The 26,857-nt window shown below is 39.5% G+C and overlaps 1 protein-coding gene across 9 annotated transcripts in view; it reads right to left on the reverse strand.

Moving 5' to 3' along the window:
* LOC143020262 (uncharacterized) overlaps window positions 1-26,857 on the reverse strand; it is a 201,683-nt gene that overhangs the window by 125,720 nt on the left and 49,106 nt on the right. For 8 of the 9 annotated variants that reach the window (XM_076176511.1, XM_076176503.1, XM_076176475.1 and 5 more), the window contains 5 exons: window positions 15,831-15,968; window positions 14,606-14,724; window positions 10,292-10,426; window positions 5,170-5,339; window positions 1,449-4,262 (listed from right to left, as the gene is read on the reverse strand). In XM_076176511.1, coding sequence (XP_076032626.1) covers window positions 1,449-4,262; window positions 5,170-5,339; window positions 10,292-10,426; window positions 14,606-14,724; window positions 15,831-15,968 — 3,376 coding nt within the window. The remainder of the gene's footprint in view (window positions 1-1,448; window positions 4,263-5,169; window positions 5,340-10,291; window positions 10,427-14,605; window positions 14,725-15,830; window positions 15,969-26,857) is intronic. The other variant, XM_076176545.1, reaches the window with a different exon arrangement.

Consider the following 26,857-nt stretch of genomic DNA (forward strand, 5'->3'; position numbering starts at 1 on the left):
GATGAAAGTGTTTAACCCCTTCCATACGGTGCCGCACACGTAGGCGTCATGAGGAGCAAGTGGATTCGCGACGCTGCCATATCGGCGTCTTGATTATATTTATTGTAGTCGCCCCTGTGTTTTTACATTCTCCCAAATGCGCCCGGAATCCCATTCTCTGTGGTTTTCAAAATTCGCGGGTGAAAGAGAGAACAATCGATATAAGCGGCGACTATATTTTATGATGCGAATATTATTTCGTTACGTCATACGTCTGGCATTGGTTGCTGCTGCCCGCGAGATTTAAGTCCCGTATTGAAGTGTTTAAATCCCGCAATATTAAATTCAGCTTCGAACTCTGTACCATTTAACCATGTCTCAGTTATTCCTATCATATCGAGATTTTCGCTTTTGACATACGCCTGCATTTCTTGAAATTTGTTCCTAATACTACGAGCATTAAAGTACATGGTTTTAAGAAACTCGTGATTATTTCTTTTTGACACATTTTGAGTTTCAATATGTCTTACATTATCATTTTGTTTTTTATTTATACCTTGCTCTATATTATTATTTGGTCCTTCATTGACATTCAATGCCTCATTAACATTTCTCCCATCAAAATTAACACTTTCCCCATCACGGACATCTGGTCGATCATGGTCATCCAATCTCTTTTGTACATTTTGTCGCCCTACGTCACCGTGATTCACGCCGGCCTCCTGTCGTTCATTGACATTATGTCCGGCATCCCTTCCTAAAATTATATTTTGTCCTCCAGTGATATTATATCCTACCGTGATATTTTTTCCTCCACTATAATTACATCCCATCGTGATCTTTTGTCTTTCACTGTCATTACATCCCATCATGATATTTTGGCCTTCATTGACATTCTGTCCGGTATCCCTTCCTAAATTATATTTTGTCCTCCACTGACATTATATCCTACTGTGATATTTTCTCCTCCATTATCATTACATCCTATCGTGATATTTTGTCCTCCACTATCATTACTTCCCATCATGATCTCCAGATATTAGCCCAACAGAAAAATTCCTTATAAAGGAAGTAAGAACCATACTAATACAACTATGTTCAGATCACCATCCAACACTAAAACAATACCAATAAAGAATAGGCCTGGGCACTGAAACAAACTGCCCCAGATACAACCATCACACAGAAGACACTGAACACCTAATCTTACACTGCCCCACCCTAGCCATATCCAGACAATGACATGATGATATTTCTTCCTTGGGTGACTTGTGGGCCAATGTAGTGGCTGTTGCTGATGGGAGCTGTGGGTCTCCTGCAAGAGACCTGTGACAATAGACTGATTGATTGATTGAATAATTGATTGAAAAGACAGGACCCCACAAGCATAGCTTCTTTCCTATACACTAGAACTAAGTAAATACAATTAGGTAATCACACACACACAAACTACAATAAATGGTACTTACTTCATCAATTTCTTGAACTCAAGATCTGAATCTTCATCATCTTCGTTCTTCTCTTTTCTCAAAACGCCTGCTCTCCAGTCCATTAGTTCTGGGTAATCTGTGACATCAACTTCATCACAATTTTCTAAATCACTCAATATTTCCCTGGATAACTTTTCTACTTGACACACACACTTGGCATTCAAATGCCATTCCTTCAGTTCATTCTCCTCAGCTGAATCCAGTACTTTCTTCTTGGTTTTCTTCTTGGTCTTCTTCCTTCTTTGTTTCTTTACTTTTTCTTTTCCTTCTTCTTCAACTTCATCATCATCACTATCAACATTACTTTCATCATCACTTGCATCCTCACTTGAAGGTTCTACCTTAGTTTTCTGCTCAAACTTTAACTCAGGAAGATCACTATCACTGTCATTATTACTGCTGTCACCACTTTGAAGAAGGGCTTTCTTGGCCTGAATATTCTTCCCATGCTTATCTGAGAGCTTTTCCTTTTTGGAGCTCTTTTCCTTTTTCTTTACATCATCATCACTTCTGTCTTCTGACTTTATTTTGGTTTTCTTATCTGGCTTACCATCTTCCTCTTCACTTGAATCATCTGCTAAAAGATCATTGAGGGCATCATCATTCACACTACCTTTCTTGGACTTTTCACTTTTCTTGTCATTTTTATTTGAAGATTTCTTCTTCTTACTTGAAGATGCATCACTAGCTGCACAGTCATCATCGTCATCAGTGTCTGATGAACTCTTACTTTCCTTCTTTCTGCTTGCCTCCTTGTTTTTTCTCTGCACATCATGGTCATCATCTTCATCTTCATCCCCCTTCTCCTCTTTGGTCTCATGTTTTTTCCCCTTTCTGCTCCTTGTTCTTCTCCCTTCATCACTTTCATCAGAATTTTCTTCTTCTGCTTTCCCTGATTTTTTAGATCGTTTATTTGTTGGTCTTATTAATGGTTTCTTTCTTCTTCTGTTCCTTCCCCTAAACCCTTCATCACTATCAGAATCTGACTGATCTTTTTTTGGAGATTTCTTCTTATTTCTACCTTTTAACCCATCATCACTTTCAGAATCTGATTTAGCCTCCTTTAGCTTTAGAAGACTCCTTTTTCCTGATTTGGAAGACTCCTGTTTGTCATCATCTACTAAACCTTGAAGCTCTTTCAATGTCTTCACTCTGATTGTGCCTCTGCATTCCTGTTGACTTTGCAAGTCTCCTTCCTCCTTCACCTTCACCTTCGAGTCCCCATCTGCCTTCACCTGAGGGTCTAAATTACTTACAGTATCACTGGAAATGGTTTTCAAATCCCCATCTAAGGTTTCATTCATAAGCCTTCTAAAGAGATCATCATCATTCATTATATCATCTATTTTTGAAGATGACTTTGTTTCATCTTCTAAATCTATATTAAAATCATCTTTCAATTTTTCCTCATTTTTTGGTTTAGTATCACCCAGGTTTTCATCATGTGCCAATAAACTTTTGCTAATTTGAGAGACCTCACTTTCTGTATCGGCCAAAATCTCCTCTAATTTCGCCTTCCCATTACCATCAGAATTTTTCCCCTTTACCTTTGGACTTTCTGTTTTTGTTTTCTGTGAGGAGTTTTTTGTTGAATCTGTTATTATTTTCTGTGAGGAATCAGAATCCCCTTGGTCCATAGCACCACCATCAGACATGTGCCCTGCATCATCACTACTATCTTCAGCTGCGGTATCATTCCTTTCTGACCCTATACTCATTTTATCTACATCACTATCTTTTTCATCACCTGTCTTCTTCCCTCTTAATGACTTTCTCCTCCCTTCCTTTTCACTGTCACTTGCCTGATCCTTTGGGGGCCTGCCTCTTTTCTTCTTAGCCTTTTTCACATCATCCTTTTCAGGTTCATCCTCCACTGATCCTTTACTTGGTCTTCCTCTCTTCTTCCGTCTTCCTCTGAAACCTTCTTCATCCGAGTCATCAGAATTGTCTTCCGCCTTTTTCTTTCTAGATCCTCTTGATCTGGTCCCTTCATCTTCAGAGTCCTCAGGCTCACTATCCTCCTTAGATTTAGCCCTAAGTCTTGAAGATTTTCTGGTTTCTTCTTTTCTATTTCCTTCATCTTTCATACCATTTTTCTTTACACACTCAGAATTTTCTTCATCCTCAGTTTCATCTTCTGTCTTAGTAGGAGCTTTGGAATCCCCTCCAGCCTCATTATCACTCTCTCTTTTATCTCTCTTCGCCTTAATGGATTCTTTTGCATTTTCCTTATCAGAGGAACAGGTTTCAGAAGTTTCTTGCTTATTCTTCTTTTCACTTTCTACAACTTTTGCAGATCTGTATTTTCTTTTTGGTGATGGTCTTGGTTCCTCCTCTTTGTCTTCACATACATCCCTTTTCAAAGATTCACTGTTTACATCCTTTTTCTCTCCATCTTCTTTAGGATCTTTTTCTTCCTCTAACTTATTTGAAATAGCATCATCAAGCATCTGAAAATTGTGTCTCATGCCCCGCAACTGTTTAAGTATTCTCTCACTTGCTTGCTGTATTCCCTCTTTACTACCTTTAGTTTTCTTTAACTTTTCATCAATTTTTTGCAGGTTATTGGAGCAAATACTTATAAGTGTAGCATAGTCATTAATATATTCTTGGAGCCAACTACCAATATTTTCACCATCAACTACTTTTACTTCATCATCCTCACTGTCTTCTACTGGCTTCTTGATTCTTCCTTTCTTCCCTTTCAATTTTAAATTTTCCATACCTTTCTCCCATCTGGACCTTTTAAGGGCATCAAATTTGTTTTTCATGTCTTTTAAACATTTCTCCTTTCTGCAAATACAAACAAGGAATTGTATCTTAAAAAATAATAAAAAAAAGGCAAATTTTTAGAAATTTAAAGAAAGACAACCTTGTCACTAACCCTTCCAATACGATGGCAGCTCCTTCACTGACTGATTTTGATCAGGATAATGCCAGACTATCTCAACTAATCCCCTTGTTATGATGGCACCCTCATATTGTGCTGGCTAATGCTAGACAATTCTATTCAGTTTAGGGCAAGGAACTTATGCTGAGGGGGTTCAATCAATTCAATTGTTGCCTCGAGTTTCACCAAGTGGAAAACCCACAGCCCCACAGTGGCTGGCAATGGTCCTCAGGCCCTCCCACAGATCTCTTTGTGAAGAAGAAACTTGCATTGTTTAGTGTTGTATTAATGTATGACAGTTTCCTTGTCACTATCTGAAAGTGGTAGGGGAAGGGGAGCAGTTGCCAGTTGTCAGCTCCCCATGTGTGAAAAAAGTGCAAGAAATACAGATGAAGTTGACAGAGAGAGATCTTGGGCCCAGTCCAGAGACCTAGTGTCAGCCCTTCAGGGCTGCACCTCCTGAGAGGTGAAGGGGTCGACAGGATTTGAAAATGGTCAGCTTCACTGACCATCTTGCAGGACCACCACAAGCAGGTACCCGCCATTGGTCCTTGCTGAAGGGGTTCATTAGTTAAAATATTATGCACACAATCCTATTCCAACTGACATTCATTTCTGGCTCAATGAACATCTCTTAAATAACTGGTTTAGAAGAAAACAAAAATCTGTTTGGAACATCCAATTTTCTTATCTTCCTATGAGTACCCAACATGCTATTCAACTGGTCTTCACAAAACTAAGCTTTCTGTTAATTTTAAATCAATGACACAAAAACTGGAGTTGCAATGTAGAAAACAAACAATCAATCACCTTGACATCGTTGATGCTTTTGCTTCCTGTTTGCGAATTTCATCCAATACTACACGATGATATGCTCTTAGTGCCGTTAGGGGTTTGAGATTGCACTGATAACAATGCCAGTTTTCAGTTTCTTCAACCTCCTTCAAATCTGAACGACCAAGATTACTCTTGATGCATTTCTAGAATAGAAAAAATATATATATATATATTAAATTAAAATTATTAATCCCAACATTATAGCTACATATTGAACATATATAACATTCCAATACAATGATGTCTTTTGTTGATATATCCAAGCTTATGTATGCACTTTTCAATCAACTTGGGGGAAGCCTGATGAAGTTAAAGCTATTTCAATTAATTTCTCTTACCCAAAGAACCCTTTACAAACTCCATTTGGGTTGGTGCCAAGTGATATTTGTGTATTTACCTAGTTCTATTTTATGAAAGGAGAGCTATGCTCATCATAACCCACAGTTGTATCTTTCCACATCCAGTTCTTTCTTAAAATCATGTATAGTTTTAGCACTCACTGTTTCCCCTTTCAATTTGTTCCATGTATCTATTACTCTGTATGGAAAGCAGTTTTCTTTTCAGATCTCTTCTGTAACTGTCTTTCTTACGTTTCTTCTGGTGTCCTCTTGTATTTCTTCTGTCCCATTTTAGTAAGTCATCCCTATCAAGGATTTCCCTTCCTTTCATAATTCTGTAGATGGTTATCAAATCACCTCTTTCTCTTCTTTGTTAGAGTTGAGAAGGGTAGTCTGTCCAATCTTTGTTTGTATGTCAACTCGCAAAGTGCTGGTGCCATGTTTGTCATGGCTCTTTATATTCTTTCTTCTTCTTCTTCTTCTTCTTCTTCTTCTTCTTCTTCTTCTTCTTCTTCTTCTTCTTCTTCTTCTTCTTCTTCTTCTTCTTCTTCTTCTTGTTGTTGTTGTTGTTGTTGTTGTTGTTGTTGTTGTTGTTGTTGTTGTTGTTGTTGTTGTTGTTGTTGTTGTTGTTGTTGTTGTTGTTGTTGTTGCTGCTGCTGCTGCTGCTGCTGCTGCTGCTGCTGCTGCTGCTGCTGTTGTTGTTGTTGTTGTTGTTGTTGTTGTTGTTGTTGTTGTTGTTGTTGCTGCTGCTGCTGCTGCTGCAGTACTAGGTGTCCATAGTTAAACTGCATATTCTAATTTTGGTCTTACCTGTGTAACAAGTATCCTCTTTACCTCATCCATGTAGTCAAATTCCACTTTCATTGATCTTATTAAATCGTAAGTTTCTCAAACTATTTTATTTACATGTTTGTCTGGCATCATGTCATTTGAGATAATTACTCCTAGGTCCCTTTCTGAATTTACTTTTGTAACTTCCTTTGTACCAATTTTATATTGACACGATATTCTATTTTTGCTTTTTCCAAATTCCATTATACTACATTTCTTAATGTTGAAATTCACTTCGTTCTTTATACTCAATCTCCATACTTTGTCCAGGTCTTCTTGAAAAGATTTGCAATATTCTTCTGTACTTACTCTCTTCAATAGTTTCACATCATCTGCAAAGAAGTTTATATAACATTCCATGCCTTCATTCATGTCATTTATATAAACAGCAAACATTATTGGAGCCAATACAGAGCCTTGTGGGACTCCGCTTATCATATCTACCCAATTTGAGTTCTTTTCTCTAAGTACCACTCTCATTTTTCTTCTGTTTAAGAAGTTTTTCATCCATTCCAATAATTTTCCTTGTATTCCACCTATTCTTTCAATTTCTCTTAGTAGCTTTTTGTGTGGTGCTTGATCTTCCCTGTCTAAATCCAAGTTGCCTCAGGTTCAATATGTTGTTCTCCTCCAGATATTATGTCCATCTATCTTTGATGATTCTCTCACAAATCTTAACTATGGTACTCATTAGGGACACTGGTCTAAAATGTTGGCTCTTCCTTATTCCCCCCTTATATATTGGCACTATATTGTCATCTTTCCAGTCCTCTGGTAATTTTCCTTCTTTGAGTGAGCATTCAACTATTTTGCATATTTTTCCTGTTAGTTCGTCTATACATTCCTTTAGTATCCAGTTTGCAACTCTGTCCGGGCTATGTGATTTGGTAACATCAAGCTTTAATATTTGATTCCTTATTTCATTCTGAGTAATATTTAATTCCTTCATTGGAGGAAATCTTACTTCATTTCTTTGATCACAGTTTTGTAGCTTTTCTTTTTCTTTGGTGAATACAGATTTGAAATGTTTGTTCATATCTACCAATTCTACATCTTCTGTGTATTCTTTATTACCTTGACGTAAATTAAGTATTTCCTGTTTATTTTTTAGTTTGCCGTTTTCATATCTATAAAATAATTTGGGTTGATCTTTACATTTGTCTATTATGTCCGTTTCATAATTTCTTTTCACCTCCCTACATATTTTTACATATTCATTTCTAAGTTTGGTGTATATTTTCCATTTCTCATTTTTTTTTCTTTTTTCCACTTTTTCCAGACTTTATCTCTTCTGTCTTCCTAACTACACTTTTTATTGTACCAGAATTTTATATATACCCTTTCCTGTTTTTGTCTAGGTACATACTTGTACATTCCTTCATTGTATATTTCCTTCCAAATTGTCATTTCTCTTCCACCTTTGTTTCTTCATTATCAAATTTATCCCAATTGCTTCTGGAAAGAATTTTCTAAGTTTCTCAAAATCTGTTTTGTTATACATTAGTCTTCCTTTCCTGTGTTTTTTATTTATTGCTATATTTGTTTCTTCACTTAATTCTAGTTCTAGTAATATGAGATCACTTTTCCAATTGGTGTCTTGTATTTGATTTTATCCACAATTTCAGGTTTTGATGTGAATATCAAATCCAATCTTGAGGATTCATTGTTATTTCTATATCTGGTATTTTCCTTGACCCAGTGTGTCTTCTCCACCTTTCAGTCATTTCTTTCAAGTTAAAATCACCCATAATTACTAGATTTCCTTCTTTCTTTAGTATTTCATTTAGTGTTTTTCTTGTGTCTTCCAGCATTTTGGAGTGTTCACTTTCATTCCATGCGTGAGTTTTAGGTGGGATATAAATCACTGCATACTTTCTATTTTTCATATCTCTATCCTCAACTCTTATCATAATCAGCTCCACATTGTTCTCTCCTTCTGTGATTTTTGTCACATTTAGGTCTTTCTTGGTTAGCAACATCACTCCTCCACCCTGCTTTGGTTCTCTATTTCTGTACCAACAATTATATAATCCTTGGCCTATACTATTTGGTGGTAATTATCCTTTTAATTTTGTCTCCACAATCCCCATTGTATCTGGCTTTTCTTGTTCCAGATAGTCATTCAATTCATCTATTCCTGATAATCCGTCTATGTTGGTATAGGTGATTTTTAATTTTTTTCCTTTTCTTCTTTCTCCTGCATTTCCTTTTCCCTTCTGTACCATTTCCTCAGTCTCAAGTCCATCACTCTCCAAAAAAAAACCTTCCTTTCGTTTTCCATTCTTTTCTCGTTCTTTTTCCTAGCTTCCTCTAAGTGTTTTTTCCTCTTCTTTTTCCTCATCATTCAGTTCTTTTTTTTATCCATAGATTTTTGTAGTTTTTACTCTTTGCTAGTTTTCCTACGTTTGTTAATTTTTCTTCTGCTATTCTCTGTGAATTAAGTTTAACTTTGAGAGGTCTATTCTTCTCTTCTGAATATTTGCCCATCCTATAGATATCTTCTACTGCCTTTTCATGTCCTTGGCCCTCCTCCTGTATTTCTTTTAGTATTTCTGTCACTATATTCCTCTCCTCTTTTTCCCTTTGGAACCTTATTAGACCACATTTTTCTTTGATACCAAAGATTACAATACATTTTTTTTTGTCTATTGTGTCTCTTACACAATCTCTTTTTTTCTTTACTTCGATCATTGTGTCCTTTGTACTTTCGCTCATTTGTTCTTTGACTATTTCTTTAAATATTTTTTTTTTGTTTTTTGTCTTCTTTCATTTGGTTTTTGATTTCCATCATGTTTGATCTTTTTTATATTTTCACCAACTTTGCCTGCCTCTATTAATATTTTTCATTAACTTCCCTCAACAAAGTTTAATTTTTATTTGTGTCTTCATTTATCATCTTTTCATTATCACTTTTTACTTTAGCCAGTTCCTTTTTCATTTCTTCCAATCCCCTAACTAATAATGCATTTTCCTTCCTCAATTCACTCACTTCTTTGTATAATTGGTTATGTTCCCTTTTCCATTCAACAATATCCCTTTTCATTTCAAACATTTCTTGATCTATTAGTATGTTTTCGAGGTCGATACCTCTTTCTATTATTCGTCTTCATATCTGGGACTTTCTATTTTATATATTTTCTTTCTAACCACTCCCAATGGTGTTTCATTTTTCATTCTTTTGTTTCTTTTTTTAGGATTTCAATTTCGCTCTATAGGTCACCTAATTCTTTGATCGTTTGCTCATAACTCTTTCACAACGTAATCAATTCTCTAAGAACCACTCTGTAATCCAATTTCAAGTCTATAATTTCTTCCATTAAATCATTTACCTTGCAATTCCTTAATGCATTACTATATCTAATATCTCTATCTATAACTAAGCTTTTGCCTATTTCACCTGGGTTTCTTTGAAACCCTGAAAAACTTTTATTTTCCCACCTTTGGTTTTTCCTTGGTGTGTCTATGAGACAATGTCTTTTGGGGATGACACCTCTCGGACTTTCCACTATACTTGTTATTCTTTCTTCTATTTTTTCTCCATTATGCCAAAACTATACCCACTTCAAGAACCATAGCTTACTCATTGTGTACAATAACAACAATAGGTCTCCTTCATTTTTTGCGATAAACTGCTAGATAGGTGCGCTCAACACAGCACTTCCTTTCGCTTCAATGTATGGAATGTGTGTGTGTGTGTGTATACATGTGTGTGTACATGTGTGTGAACGTGTGCATGATTTTTTTTTTTCTTTTTTTTTTCTTCTTTTCTTTTCTTTCCGTTATTGCATCCAATGTCCACTTCACCATGTTTATCCACCTCATTTTTGGACTTCCCTCAAGTTCACTTGGCTCACTTTTGCTTTCCATACTTTTTGTATGTATGGTTCCAGTAGTTTCAGTGATTGACATCTAGTAATTATACTTACTTTGCACAGACTATTACTGCAACCTTCTCTTTCACAACACAACAACTGTCCACCATTGGCACACCATCTGCAGTACTCATCATAGCCTTCATCATCTTTGTGAAAATTGCCGCTGCCATAAAACTTGCGACACTTCTGTGAATCAAATGTGTAAAATTTGAGACTTTAGTATGAAATCTGATGCATAAGGTGAACATATTAACATAAAGGAAATGTAAAAATAAAGCAGTGTGGGATACAGACAGATGGAAAGAATTGCATTCACAAATGCATCCACTGTACAGTGAGTAAGGACCAATGGCAAAACATGTGGATTGTTACTCCATACATACATACATATACCAAAGGCTTTTTTCCCCCCTTACAAGTGAGGTAGCCAAAAGACAAAGGCATAAAAAGCACTCCCACCTATTCCATCCCTAACATACTCCACTCCCCTCCACCCTCTTATCTTGGCACCTCACCTCCTGGATGACAGGTCATCCCTGCATCTCACCCACTGCCCTGGGTCAGAAGCAGTGTTGCAAGACACAGCACATCCACAGCAAGGCTGCTTCATTAAATAAGCAATGCCCCCTCTCCATCCCCTCATGCATCACAGCATCATCCATACACATCTCCATTTCTAATCCTAACACACATTCTACTATCATACAAACTCTTGAATGCTCTTAACAGCTTTCCTCCTATCCCATATATTTCCAAAAACCTTCCTGTCTACCCTGTCATAAGACTTTTCCAGATCCATACAAATCAAAAAAATATCCTTACATTTTCCTATAGCTTTCTCACATATCTGTCTTACCACAAAAATCTGATCTACGCAACCTCTACTTTTCCTAAACACACACTGTTCCTCACCAATTACTCCCTCTGTTCCTCTCCTAATCCTCTCAATCAAGACCCTCCCATAAGCCTTCCAAACTACATTTAACAAGCTGATCCCTCTAAAACTACTGCACTCACACTTGTCCCTTTTTCCCTTGTAAAGTGGAACTATACAGGCACTCCTACAGTCCTCCAGCACTCTACCCTCTCTCAAACAAACATAAATAACCTCACCAGCCAGTCCACCATCACTGTACCTCCTTTTTTCAGACATTCTGCATGACATCCATTCAACCCAGGTGCCTTACCTGCTCTCATCATCTTAACTGCCTTCATTTCATCTTTCTTTATTTCTCCTCCATTTTCCTCACCCATCATAGTCATTTTCTTAACCTCTTCACTCCGGGGCACATCGCACGTCTGGCAGCATTAGCTGCCCGATGTGCGAAGTTGCGTCATAATAATCGCATTATAAAAAATAAAGTCAGTGCTCAATCATTCGTTCTCTTTCACCCGTGTATTTTGAAAATTGATGAAGCCAGTTTAGAGAGAATGGAGATTACGTAGGTACAACTACAATAAATATAATCAAGATGCCGACGTCGGCATCATCGAGTACCCACTTGCTCCTCATGCCGCCTACGTAGGCAACACCGTATGGAAGTGGTTAATGCTTCCCACTGCACCTACCTTTCCCTCCCTATGATCCTTTACATTTAGCAACTCCCTAAAATACTCTGCCTATCTTCCTCTTACTGCCTTCTCTTCCCTTATCATCTTTCCATCTGCACCTTTTACTTTTTCTTCTCTACTTGATTTGCCTCCTCTTCCTCTCTTAATTTCTTTCCAAAACATATTATTATTTTTCAAATTTTGTCATAATCTTACCCCATTTCACATATGCTCTCCTCTTTGCCTCCTTTATCTTATGTTTTACTTCTTTTCTCTTTTCTTTGTACCTCTCATATGATTCCCTTGTCCTATTTTGTAACCTCTGTGAAAGCTTGCTTCTTCTCTTCTACAACCTTCTTTGCTTCCTCATCCAACCACTCACTAGCCTTCCTTCTATTGCCTCCCGTCCTCCTTGTTCTACACACCATCTTTGCACATCTTATGACTCCTCCTTGAACCATCCCCATTCCTCCTCCACTCCTAGTTCTACTCTATCTCTCACTCACTCCCACTCCTCTTTCAATTTCTTCTAGCATTCTTTCTCCTTTTCTTTCTCATTTAAGCAGTTCACTTTAACCTCTTCACTCCGGGGCACATCGCACGTCTGGCAGCATTAGCTGCCTGACGTGCGATGTTGCGTTATAATAATCGCATTATAAAAAATAGTCAGTGCTCAATCGTTCGTTCTCTTTCACCCATGAATTTTGATAAACATAGAAAATATGATGAAGCCAGTTTAAAGAGAATGGAGGTTATGTAGGTACGACTATAATAAATATAATCAAGACGCCGACGTCGGCATCATCGCGTACCCACTTGCTCCTCATGACACCTACGTAGGCGTCACCGTATGGAAGTGGTTACGCACTTCCTATCTTCTGTCCTTTTCCCTTCTCCAGCTATCCTCCACTCTCGACTTAACTTCCACCAAAAAATTATATGATATTCCCCCACTCTCTCCCCTTAGAACATGTGCATCCTTAACTCTTCCTACTATACTCCTGGTTACCACTATATAGTCCATTAACGATTTATCACCCTTCCATACACCACCCTTTCCCATGTGTACTTATGCTTGACTTTCTTCTTAAAAACTGTATTTGCTATCCCCAAGCACTGATGGGCCCACAAGCTTGATAGACCCAACCCATGATGAAGACCAACCTACATTATGATTTATGGGGATCTCAAAGTAACCTCTTCAATGACACTTGAAACCATTTTTGAATAGTTTTCACATGGAAAATCAAGAAAATGGTCATTGGTGTAGCTATATTTATGTGTATATGTATGTATACTGCTAATAGAGAATATAAAGATGAGGACAATCTGTATAAGTATATATATTGTTTCATTAACCCCTTCTATACGGTGCCGCACACGTAGGTGTCATGAGGAGCAAGTGGATTCGCGATGCTGCCATATCGGCGTCTTGATTATATTTATTGTAGTCGCCCCTGTGTTTTTACATTCTCCCAAATGTGCCCTGAATCCCATTCTCTGTGGTTTTCAAAATTCGCGGGTGAAAGAGAGAACGATCGATATAAGCGGTGACTATATTTTATGATGCGAGTATTATTACGACACGTCATACGGCTGGCATTGGCTGCTGCCCGTGAGATTCAAGTCCCGTAGTGAAGTGGTTAATATATTCAGATGTTTCAATAAAACATCAAATTGTTCAGATCTTGTATAATCTATTCAAGGGGAGGGGGCCCAAACCTGTGGTTGGAGTAGGGCCCAATGTAAGCTTAATCCAAGAGAAATGGGTATATGGAGATCAATGCAGAGAAGACTGTACATGGGGTCATTGTGCCCAGAACACTGTATGGAGGCAAAGACTTAGAATCTAAGGGAGGCACAAAAGAAATCCTTAAATGCATTTGGGATGAAGAGCTTAAGAAGTATGGTGGGGGTTACAGGAATGGTTAGAGTTAGATATGAGGAGGAAATGGAGAGAGGACAGGTGAAAAGAGAGAATTACCATCCACTCAAGATAAGAACCATTTTGGCACATTCGCATTCAGGACACCATCTAGCTTTAAAATAACAGCCACACTGAATATGTCTGGCCACAGAATCCAACTGCCCCAGATGCAACCACCACCTAGAAGCCAGTGAAAAACCCTATACTACACTGCCCAACACGACCAACCCATAGACTACACAAAATTTCTCACAGCCCTATGGACCCACCCTACAGCCATTCCTGGTTATCTGAAGCCATAGGTCTCCTACAAGAGACCTGATTGATTGATCTACTGTCTGGTCCCGTCGCAAGCTTAAATGCAATGTGAGCACTCATTTTCTTCCTCTACAACACCACCATTTGCAGGCTCTGTGCATCAATGCCATGACAGTAGTAGATATGAGTATACTTACCAACAAATAACCACAAAGGGATAAGAATTGATAATATGAAATGTCAATTATCTAAAGTGACCAATCTAAAAAGAAACAAAGATGGCAAGTTTGACCATTTAAACTCCCAAACTCTGCCACTAATTGCTTCAGTCAATCTTCAGACTCAGCTATAAGCACAGCATCATCAACAAAGAAAATAGTAATGACATACAACAAATTATACAGATAAACAGGTAACTTGTTGGAGTGTTCATTGTTGTCATTTGGCTGAGGGCAGCCATATTGAATGTGTCTGGTTCAGTGAACAGACACCAGGTGGCAGTGTTGTTGAGCAACTATGTGAAGTGCTGGGTCTCCAGTATAAAGGAAGAGGTGACTGGAGCAAGTTTATTCTAATATAACTAATATTTCAAACATAGCTTAAGGCTAAATTTTTTATTGCAATATTACCTTGCAAAGAAGAACACCAAAAACAGGATGGGTGAAGACCATGGTCTTTAAGTTATGATTAACTTGTTCATTGCAAGCTGTACACCGTACAACATCTCTCTCCAGCTTCTTTCTGATACCTAAATCATTAAACAGTCTCATTAGTGTATATACAGGGAGATCCAATTTACTTTGTTTAATCATTCCCTCTGATGAAAACTTCCACAGCAAAATATGCATCCAGTAACCATATTTTCTACATGATAATTAATACCCACAACAAATATCCTTTACTCACAAAGCTACAGGGTTAGGCATGGGAGCACAGAATCTTCCTTAACTTCACTCCCATCACATAAACCCCCTTCACTCCTTACTTCGTTCATGTGTAAAATTTACCCAATTTCTTTTATATATACATACATACCAAAGGGCAGCTATCCCCCTATATAAGGGTTGGTTCAAAGCATATAACCACCCTATACTAATCCACCAATTCATCACCCCTCCCCTCTTAGTAGTTTATGGTGAAGGGTTTTCCCTGTCCCTTACCACAATACCCAGGTCAAAGGCAATGTAGTAAGATACAGCTCTTCCATAGCAGGGCCTGGCTGGAGCTAGTTTACTCTTACTGCTTCATTATATGGTGCCCCCCCCCCCTGCCCCAAAATCCAACTCATCATCATAATCATTATCATCACCATTACTTCAAGTTTCAATGATTCTACAATTGGCTGGCAACAGTTCTGCAACCCTACGGAAAAAAACTTTGGACTATTGTCCTGTTGTATTAGTGTATTACTTTCCATGTCACCAGTTTATGCCAGTAGTAGGATATCAGCTCTCCATACGTGAAAAGGTGGAATAAAAACAGCATCAGTTTACATAGACCTTAAGCAGTCTAACACTAATACAACAAAGATGACAGTCAAAAATTTCTCCATAGAAAGATCTGTGGGAGGGCCCAAATGCCAATGCCAGCCACTATGGGGCTGCAGACTTTCCACTTGGTGAAACTCGAGACTGGCTACCCCCCTTATAATAGGGAAGGGGCCCTTGGTGTATATATACTCGAGCCAATGATGATTAATCAATTCAACACAAGGACCTGATATCCAAGGGCCACAACAGAATTACTAATTGAATCTTATGCTAATAGAGAATTTCATCCAAATGTTCACATTCATTATTAACATATGTTTCAATGCCATTATCTTAGCTCAGTACAAAGAAAACACACACTCACTCTCTTTTTGTTGATGAAAATATTTGTCTTCGTCACGTGTGTACTTCACAGGCTTGTCCTCATCTAGTTCACCATTACTCTTCTTTTTTTTTCCACGATTGCCATCTGATGAATCACTTTCACTCTCAGAGTTCTTATCTGCAAAACACACTACCATCAACAGATACAGGTAAAACTAAGGAATAGTATCATAAATGCAAAAACCCTTCACAAATCTAAAAAATCAATATAATTACCTGAAAAAGAACACTCTTCTTTTAAAAAGTGTGCTGATAATTAATACAAATATGACAAATACCTATATAATTACAAGAATAAAGATAAAAGTTACGTGAATCAATCCACTGCCCCAAGAGGAGACCTGTGGCTACAAGGATCATGGCCACAGGTTCCCTGTAAGTTATCCAGAGAAGAAATTTTGTGTTGTTCTCTGGGTAACACAAGCGGAATTGTGTTGAACAAGGTTCCCAGTGTCTTCTTGAGGTGACTGCATCTGGGCAGTTCAAGTCTATAGCCAGGCCAATTCTGTGTTTGTACTTCCTTAATGCAGGGTGATGACCTGAATACATTCAAGTCAATGTGATTTTTATTTCCTTGGGTGATTTCTCAGTTGAGATGATGCCTGGGGAAGCCTAGGGAAGTACTGGATCTCAAGGTCCTTTATAAAGTACCTGTTTTGAGATCTAGGTGTGTCTGTTTCTGTATAGACATTCATGGTACTGTGGCAGATTACTGTAATATTTGAAAGTATATATTATAACCCCCCAACCAGTGGAGTGTGTTTATATGATATGGAATGAAGGGTGATTTGAGGGATCTTGTATAAAATTGTGTGCCTATCATTCTCATGTACTACTTTATGGGGAGGATTTTTAGTTTTCCATAGATGTTCTATTAGGGTTGCGAGGTGCAATGGAACCGTCCCTACCCTTGGAGATGCTCTAGATGAAGTTGCATCATGACACACAAAAACAATTCACCCACCCCACCTCAACCAATTCCTGTGGGAGTCAACTCCTGCCTAGTACACTGTTACCAGGAAGGTTTAGCATAGCCAGGAAATCATTAACACGGAAGCTGTTGGCTCCTTTCCTGTGTACTACAATTAGGGACAATAAAGCATATGAATACATGCACACCCACAAACACACATGATTCAATGGCACAGTGATACTGTTTGCAACCTCTAATCCAGCAGTCTAAGTGTGTGTGAGTGAGTGAGTGAGTGAGTGAGTGAGTGAGTGAGTGAGTGAGTGAGTGAGTGAGTGAGTGTGTGTGTGTGTGTGTGTGTATTTACCTAGTTGTATTTACCTAGTTGTATTTACCTAGTTGTATTTTACGGGAAGGGGAGCTATGCTCGTGGGGTCCCGTCTTCATATCTCATTTTATCTAAACTATTTTTAAATTCATGTATTGTTTTTGCACACACCACTTTCTCTAATCAGAACCCTTGACATTGGGGTTATTTATGTATGTGTATGGATCGCTATAGACGAGAGTAAAAGAGAAGAAATTACTATTATGTTGAGAGAGAGAGAGAGAGAGAGAGAGAGAGAGAGAGAGAGAGAGAGAGAGAGAGAGAGAGAGAGAGAGAGAGAGAGAGAGAGAGAGAGAGAGAGAGAGAGAGAGAGAGAGAGAGAGAGAGAGAGAATGAAAGAGAGAGAATGAAAGAGAGAGAATGAAAGAGAGAGAATGAAAGAGAGAGAATGAAAGAGAGAGAATGAAAGAGAGAGAATGAAAGAGAGAGAATGAAAGAGAGAATGAAAGAGAGAGAATGAAAGAGAGAGAATGAAAGAGAGAATGAAAGAGAGAGAATGAAAGAGAGAAGATAGAGAAATAGAGAAAGAGAAAGAGAGAGAGAGATAAATAAATGGAAGGGAAGAGGGAGTTGAGTAGGGAATCAGGAGTAACAAGGGGCCAGGGAAGGAAGTCACACTGTTGGTTAATGATGTAACAATAAGTGCAAAGTGGCAAAGGTGGGATTGTGAAGAAATCACTAAACAAACTCATCAAGACCATCAAATTCAATACTCAACCAATAACTCGCCCCCCCCCCCACAACATCAACCCCACAGAAAAATCTCTCAAGTGAGGTAAGAACCACACTGGTGCACTTGTGTTTGACACCATCCAGGGTTAAAACAGTCCCAATACAGACGCTCCTCAACTTACGTTTTAGTTACGTTCCGAACGGCCGAACGTAACGTGAAAATGAACGTAAGTTGTTACTGTACGTTCCAGTAATGTATGACCATTCATACTGTACTATACATCCATAAATTCTATTACCGTATAAAACACCCCTAAATCATTAATTATAAACATAACACTGTAAAATAATAACATCAATTTCAAATAAATTAAATTCAAGTAACATAAAGTGAGATGGTGAAGGAGAAGGAGGAGGGGGAGGAGGAGGAGGAGGAGGCAAGGCACGTTCAGTCTGTCGTTTGTGCCATGTAAACAATGGACGCAGCATCATGCGTAAGTATCGTTTGAACGTCTTGTACTACGGAGAGCGCACTAAACTCAAAAATTCACTCAAAAAAAAAAGAAAAAAAAATTACAGTCAGTTCAAACGTAAAATCGAAAAAAAGTAAAACTAATGAACGTAAGTAGAGGAGCATCTGTACATGACAGGCCTAGCCGGATTCAAACTATCCTACATGCAACCACCACACAGACAACACCGAGCACTTCTACTATGCCCCACAGCGTCTGGTCCTGGAGCCACAGCGTCTACGTCATGGGACCACCCCCCAACCCCAAGAGTTGGGGGCCAAACGGCGGCAACCAGCCCTGGCCACCGGCTCTACGCAGGTGGCACCGATCCCCAAGAGGAGCTACGACTGCCTTGGGGAGTACCACAATCCTTTTTCTCAACATGCAATGTTACGTTTTTTTCTGCACAGAGGGGTGATCACCCCTCTTCTTCTACTTTTAGCCAGAGATGTAGAGGGCAATCCTGGGCCCACCACAAAATACACATGCCCAACATGCTCTAAACACATTACTTTGAGCAGACAGACAAAGGGCTCAGTTCAGTGCAATATGTGCAAAAACTGGGCCCACCTCACCAGTACAACACTTGCTGACACAAACCAATACACAAACACTTGGACATGTTCTACCTGCCCTCCAGTAACCCCACTCCCACCTCCCCAACCACAACCAGCACTCTTACCCACTCCCAATTTCCCTTTGCCCTTAACCCCAATAAGTAATCCCCTTCCTTTGTCCCCAATCTCTCCTTTCCCCCCCCTCTAACCCAGATCCTATACCTTCCCCATTAACACCTCAACCTCAACCCCAAATGGCAACATACAACACATACAGAACACACAACATCAACATATTACAACACAACATTGCCGGTATTAACACGAAAAAACATGAACTCGAACACTTTCTTAAACAACACAACATACACATTGCAATTGTACAAGAAACAAAACTAAGACACTCACACAAAACACCATCATTTCATAATTACACCACCATCAGACAAGACCGGACCGACGGCAATGGCAGTGGACTCATCACCCTGATCCACCACTCCATCTGTTTTGTGGACACAAGTGCCACAACCAAAATTCTCCTCCCTACTACAGATAACACTACAGAAATCCAATCCATTCAAATCCGCACAGGCAACAAATCAACACTGACAATAGTTAACATGTACATTCCCCCCCAATCATCCCCCACAGTTTCAAACACCTTCAGGCCTCAATTTAGCCAACTAGCCTCAATCCCCAACCTGATCATGGGTGGTGACTTCAACGCCAAGTCGCCTGCCTGGTATGTCGACAACCCTGACACAGACAGAGGGCTTGATATACAGACTCAGTTTGACTCATTGACTATCATGAACAACACACATAATCATACACATATCCCACACCAAGTCTTCTACACTCCCTCCTCTCCTGATATCACCTTCTGCTCCCCCTACCTAACCCCAACAACATCATGGAGAGTGGTCGGAACCCTTGGTTCTGACCACCTTCCAATCATCATCACCACCAAAACAAGATGCACCCCTGTTGGCCACAGACACACATACACCAATTACAAGAGAGCTAACTGGGAAGCTTTTACTAAAGAGACAGAACAACATTTTGAAACACTTAACAGTACACCAATCACAAACATAAACAATGCTGTGCACACTTTTAATACAATCATACAAAATGCAGACGAGATACATCCCTAGAGACAACAGAAAATCACACAACCCCTACTTCACACCAGAAATCCAAGGCCTCATCAGACGAGACACACTTAAACACAATACCCCCACACCTATCCCTCAAAAAATAGCAGACCAAATACAAACACTAACACTGTGATTGTCAATAAAATACACGAACAAAAAACACAAAATTGGCAAAACTTTATCAATACACTTGATCACAAAACAAACACCAGCAAATTGTACAAAACACTCAACAGCATTACACTATCCAACAGTAACACAACATGCTCTCACACAGCAATAATCACAACAACAGACAATCTACCCTCAAACAGACAACAAGCAAACACACTCATAAATCATTTTGCACAGACAAGCCATCTCACTTCTCACCCTGACGACCGACGCACTATTCGACGTAAGAAAGACATTCCCACAGACTCAGACTATACACCCTTCATAGACAGTCAGACAAAACACATAATACATAATCTCAAGCAATCATCTGCCTGTGGCCCTGATAACATAAGTAACATCCACCTAAAACACATTGGACCACAAGGTATACACGCACTCACAAACATTGCAAACTACAGCTATTCAGACAACACTATACCCGACATCTGGAAGCATGGTAAAATAATCACCATTCCAAAACAGAACAAAGACCCAACAATCCAAACATCGCACCGCCCAATCACACTTCTCTGCACCCCCTCTAAAATCATTGAATGCCTAATACTTAAACTTGTCACACCACATATTCCCCTTGCTGACTCACAACACGGTTTTAGGCCACTACACTCCACAAACACTCTTCTGATAAACCTCACACAAAGAATTTTAGATGGCATCAATTCAAATAGGCCCCACCACAGAACACTTCTTATAACATTAGACATTAGTAAAGCTTTTCATTGGACCACAAGGTATACACGCACTCACAAACATTGCAAACTACAGCTATTCACACAACACTAAACAAAAGTCCTCAAAGTCAAGGACCACCTCGACATGAGAGGCACACAAACACTTGCGGCAGCCACCACAAACACATCACACCCGCTACACTACATAGCAGAACACCCACACACACCAAGAAACATTAAAACAACACCCAAAGACCTGTATCACACACAGATACTCTCTTCTCTTCCTCCACAACTACCAAATACCAGCCTCCGGAAACATATTCATAATCATATCACTCACCGCTCCATTAACACACTGAAAGACAACACACTGCTGCATCCCAGACCCCCTGATATCCACCCTTCTGAATCATCTCTCCCACGGAAGGACAGAGTCCACCTGGCCAGACTGCGGTGCGGCCACCACCCAGCACTTCTATGCTACCAGAAGAGGCTGGATGACCGCATTGTGAACAGCTGCCCAGGATGTAACACTTCACCCCATACCATACAACACATAATGGAAGACTGCATTATACACAATCATGCACGCAAACAACACAACATACACTCTATAAAGGATTTGTGGGAAAACCCAGTTTCGGCTGTGGCATTCCTTGGGGAGACGGGACTGCTCGGACAGACAGTCTAGAGAACGACAACAACAACAACACTATACCCGACATCTGGAAGCATGGTAAAATAATCACCATTCCAAAACAGAACAAAGACCCAACAATCCAAACATCGCACCGCCCAATCACACTTCTCTGCACCCCCTCTAAAATCATTGAACGCCTACTACTTAAACTTGTCACACCACATATTCCCCTTGCTGACTCACAACACGGTTTTAGGCCACTACACTCCACAAACACTCTTCTGATAAACCTCACACAAAGAATTTTAGATGGCATCAATTCAAATAGGCCCCACCACAGAACACTTCTTATAACATTAGACATTAGTAAAGCTTTTCATTGGACCACAAAGTATACACGCACTCACAAACATTGCAAACTACAGCTATTCACACAACACTAAACAAGTCCTCAAAGTCAAGGACCACCTCGACATGAGAGGCACACAAACACTTGCCGCAGCCACCACAAACACATCACACCCGCTACACTACATAGCAGAACACCCACACACACCAAGAAACATTAAAACAACACCCAAAGACCTGTATCACACACAGATACTCTCTTCTCTTCCTCCACAACTACCAAATACCAGCCTCCGGAAACATATTCATAATCATATCACTCACCGCTCCATTAACACACTGAAAGACAACACACTGCTGCATCCCAGACCCCCTGATATCCACCCTTCTGAATCATCTCTCCCACGGAAGGACAGAGTCCACCTGGCCAGACTGCGGTGCGGCCACCACCCAGCACTTCTATGCTACCAGAAGAGGCTGGATGACCGCATTGTGAACAGCTGCCCAGGATGTAACACTTTACCCCATACCATACAACACATAATGGAAGACTGCATTATACACAATCATGCACGCAAACAACACAACATACACTCTATAAAGGATTTGTGGGAAAACCCAGTTTCGGCTGTGGCATTCCTTGGGGAGACGGGACTGCTCGGACAGACAGTCTAGAGAACGACGACAACAACAACAACAACAACAACACTATACCCGACATCTGGAAGCATGGTAAAATAATCACCATTCCAAAACAGAACAAAGACCCAACAATCCAAACATCGCACCGCCCAATCACACTTCTCTGCACCCCCTCTAAAATCATTGAACGCCTACTACTTAAACTTGTCACACCACATATTCCCCTTGCTGACTCACAACACGGTTTTAGGCCACTACACTCCACAAACACTCTTCTGATAAACCTCACACAAAGAATTTTAGATGGCATCAATTCAAATAGGCCCCACCACAGAACACTTCTTATAACATTAGACATTAGTAAAGCTTTTCATTGGACCACAAAGTATACACGCACTCACAAACATTGCAAACTACAGCTATTCACACAACACTAAACAAAAGTCCTCAAAGTCAAGGACCACCTCGACATGAGAGGCACACAAACACTTGCCGCAGCCACCACAAACACATCACACCCGCTACACTACATAGCAGAACACCCACACACACCAAGAAACATTAAAACAACACCCAAAGACCTGTATCACACACAGATACTCTCTTCTCTTCCTCCACAACTACCAAATACCAGCCTCCGGAAACATATTCATAATCATATCACTCACCGCTCCATTAACACACTGAAAGACAACACACTGCTGCATCCCAGACCCCCTGATATCCACCCTTCTGAATCATCTCTCCCACGGAAGGACAGAGTCCACCTGGCCAGACTGCGGTGCGGCCACCACCCAGCACTTCTATGCTACCAGAAGAGGCTGGATGACCGCATTGTGAACAGCTGCCCAGGATGTAACACTTTACCCCATACCATACAACACATAATGGAAGACTGCATTATACACAATCATGCACGCAAACAACACAACATACACTCTATAAAGGATTTGTGGGAAAACCCAGTTTCGGCTGTGGCATTCCTTGGGGAGACGGGACTGCTCGGACAGACAGTCTAGAGAACGACGAACAACAACAACAACAACAACACTATACCCGACATCTGGAAGCATGGTAAAATAATCACCATTCCAAAACAGAACAAAGACCCAACAATCCAAACATCGCACCGCCCAATCACACTTCTCTGCACCCCCTCTAAAATCATTGAACGACTAATACTTAAACTTGTCACACCACATATTCCCCTTGCTGACTCACAACACGGTTTTAGGCCACTACACTCCACAAACACTCTTCTGATAAACCTCACACAAAGAATTTTAGATGGGATCAATTCAGATAGGCCCCACCACAGAACACTTCTTATAACATTAGACATTAGCAAAGCTTTTGATGCTATCCCCCGCCACAACCTAACAAATAAAATATATAATACAGACATGCACAATAACATCAAAAGATGGCTGGCCAATTATCTGGCAGGCTTACGTGTCATATAATGGCCAGTCATCACACATCAGAAACATAAAGAATGGAGTACCACAGGGCTCTGTTCTATCCCCCACACTCTTTAATCTATACATGCATGACTTACCCACACCAGACACCTCAGAAATACAAATCTCTTCCTACGCACACGACATAACAATCACATGTACACATCGTAACACAGACAATGCTGCAGAAATAATCCACCCATACCTTGATACACTCAACACATGGTTCATCACAAACAGACTCAAAATAGCTCCAACCAAATCTACAGCAACACTTCTCACCAACTGGATAAAAGAACACAAATACATATCTCATCTCTACATCAACAACACTCTAATACCACACACAAACACAAAGAAAATTCTTGGTGTAACATATGATACATCCATGTCTTTGAAACAACACATCACAAACATAAAATACAAATGCACACCTAGACTTAACGCACTTAAGTCAATCACTGGAACAATATTTGGACAAAACAAAGAAACTAATACAACAATAGTACAAACAATGCATACGCTCAGTGATGAATTATGCAAGTCCTGCATGGGCTCCTAATCTCAGTGAGACACACCACAACACCCTTCAAATCATACAAAACAAAGCCCTAAAAACAATTACAGGCTGCACAAATACAACAACTACAGACCATTTACACCATGAAACAAAAGTCCTCAAAGTCAAGGACCACCTCGACATGAGAGGCACACAAACACTTGCGGCAGCCACCACAAACACATCACACCTGCTACACTACATAGCAGAACACCCACACACACCAAGAAACATTAAAACAACACCCAAAGACCTGTATCACACACAGATACTCTCTCCTCTTCCTCCACAACTACCAAATACCAGCCTCCGGAAACATATTCATAATCATATCACTCACCGCTCCATTAACACACTGAAAGACAACACACTGCTGCATCCCAGACCCCCTGATATCCACCCTTCTGAATCATCTCTCCCACGGAAGGACAGAGTCCACCTGGCCAGACTGCGGTGCGGTCACCACCCAGCACTTCTAAGCTACCAGAAGAGGCTGGATGACCGCATTGTGAACAGCTGCCCAGGATGTAACACTTCACCCCATACCATACAACACATAATGGAAGACTGCATTATACACAATCATGCACGCAAACAACACAACATACACTCTATAAAGGATTTGTGGGAAAACCCAGTTTCGGCTGTGGCATTCCTTGGGGAGACGGGACTGCTTGGACAGACAGTCTAGGGAACGACAACAACAACAACAACTATGCCCCACACTAAGTTGGTCCTGAAAAGAACCTATGAGTAAACATCACCAAAGACATGTCCCCAAACAAACAGATAAACAAAAGAGAAACATACAATTTGTTAAGATCAATAAATGTGGCTTTTAATTACCTATATGAAGAAATGGTAAAGAAAATACTAGTCACACTGATAAGACCTATACTGGAGTATGCTGTGACACTATGGACACCCAGTACAAAAAAGAATATAAAGAAAATAAAAAGAATCCAAAGAGTAGACAAAGATGGCACCAACACTTTAAAAATTGACATACAAAGATTGTCTTAACTGGAACTACCAACCCTGGAAAAAAGAAAAGAAACATTTACAAAATCATGAAAGGCATGGTAGTCCTTGATAGAGAAGGCTTAATAAAGTGGGATAAAGGAAAAGCAAGGTGACATGAAAAGAAACTCAAAAAGGATAATTATACAAAAGATCTACATAAAAAAAAAAAATAATAATAAAAAATATATATATATAATAATAATAATAATAATCCACACAGAGTGGTACACATCTGGAATAAGCTGGACAAAACAATAGTGTGTGCAAACACCATGCAAGAATTTAAGAACAAACTAGATATTGCGAGATACAAAGATGGGTCACTATGAGCATAGCTCCCCTTCCCATATAATACAGCTAGGTAAATACACATGCACACACACATGCTCAGAGATAAGAGTCCTACTTGGTAAGAGGTGATTTGTGGAGTTCCACAAGGATCAGTATTGTCTCCAATTATGTTTGCTATTTATGTGAATGACATGGACAAAGGTGTGGAATGTTACATGAGCTTCTTTGCAAATGACATAAAACTGTTAAAGAAAATGAGTACTGAAACGGATTGTGACTAACTACAGAGATATCTGTACAAGGTTTGGGAATAGAGTCAGAAGTGGGAAGTGTACTTAAACATTAAGAAATGTAGTATAATAGAATTTGGAAAAAGAAAGGGATATCAGGACTATAAAATTGGTGAAAAGGAAGTAAAGAAAATGGGATCTGAAAAAGACCTGGAAGTAATCTTCACAAAGGATATGTCCCCTTATAAGCAAATCAACAAAATTGTCCGTGAAACCTATAATTTGCTAAGATCAATAAAAGTGGCTTTTATTTACTTGGATGAAGAAATGGTAAAGAAAATACTAGCCACACTGATAAGGCCAAAATTAGAGTACGCAGTGACACTGGTCACCCAGTACTAAAAACAATACATAAAAATTTAGGAGAATCCAGGGAGCAATTATGAAGATGGCCCCAACACTATCAAACCTGTCATATGAAGATTGTCAAAACTAAAATTACTGACTCTGGAACAAAGGAGAGGAAGAGGCGACTTGTTGACCATCTGCAGAACTATGAGAGGTATAGAAGTCCTGGATAGAGAAGATTTTATAAATTGGGATAAGAGAAACACAAGGGAACATGGGAGGAAGCTCAAAAAGGACAATTATAGACGAGACCTGAAAAAAGAACAGTTTTCCCCACAGAGTGGTGGATGTATGGAACATACTAGACGAAACAATAGTGTGTGCAAAAACAACACACGAATTTAAGAGCAAATTAG

The sequence above is a fragment of the Oratosquilla oratoria genome, chromosome 3 (genome assembly GCF_046742065.1).
Source record: "Oratosquilla oratoria isolate Oo_2021 chromosome 3, ASM4674206v1, whole genome shotgun sequence".
NCBI classification, from domain to species: Eukaryota; Metazoa; Arthropoda; class Malacostraca; order Stomatopoda; family Squillidae; genus Oratosquilla; species Oratosquilla oratoria.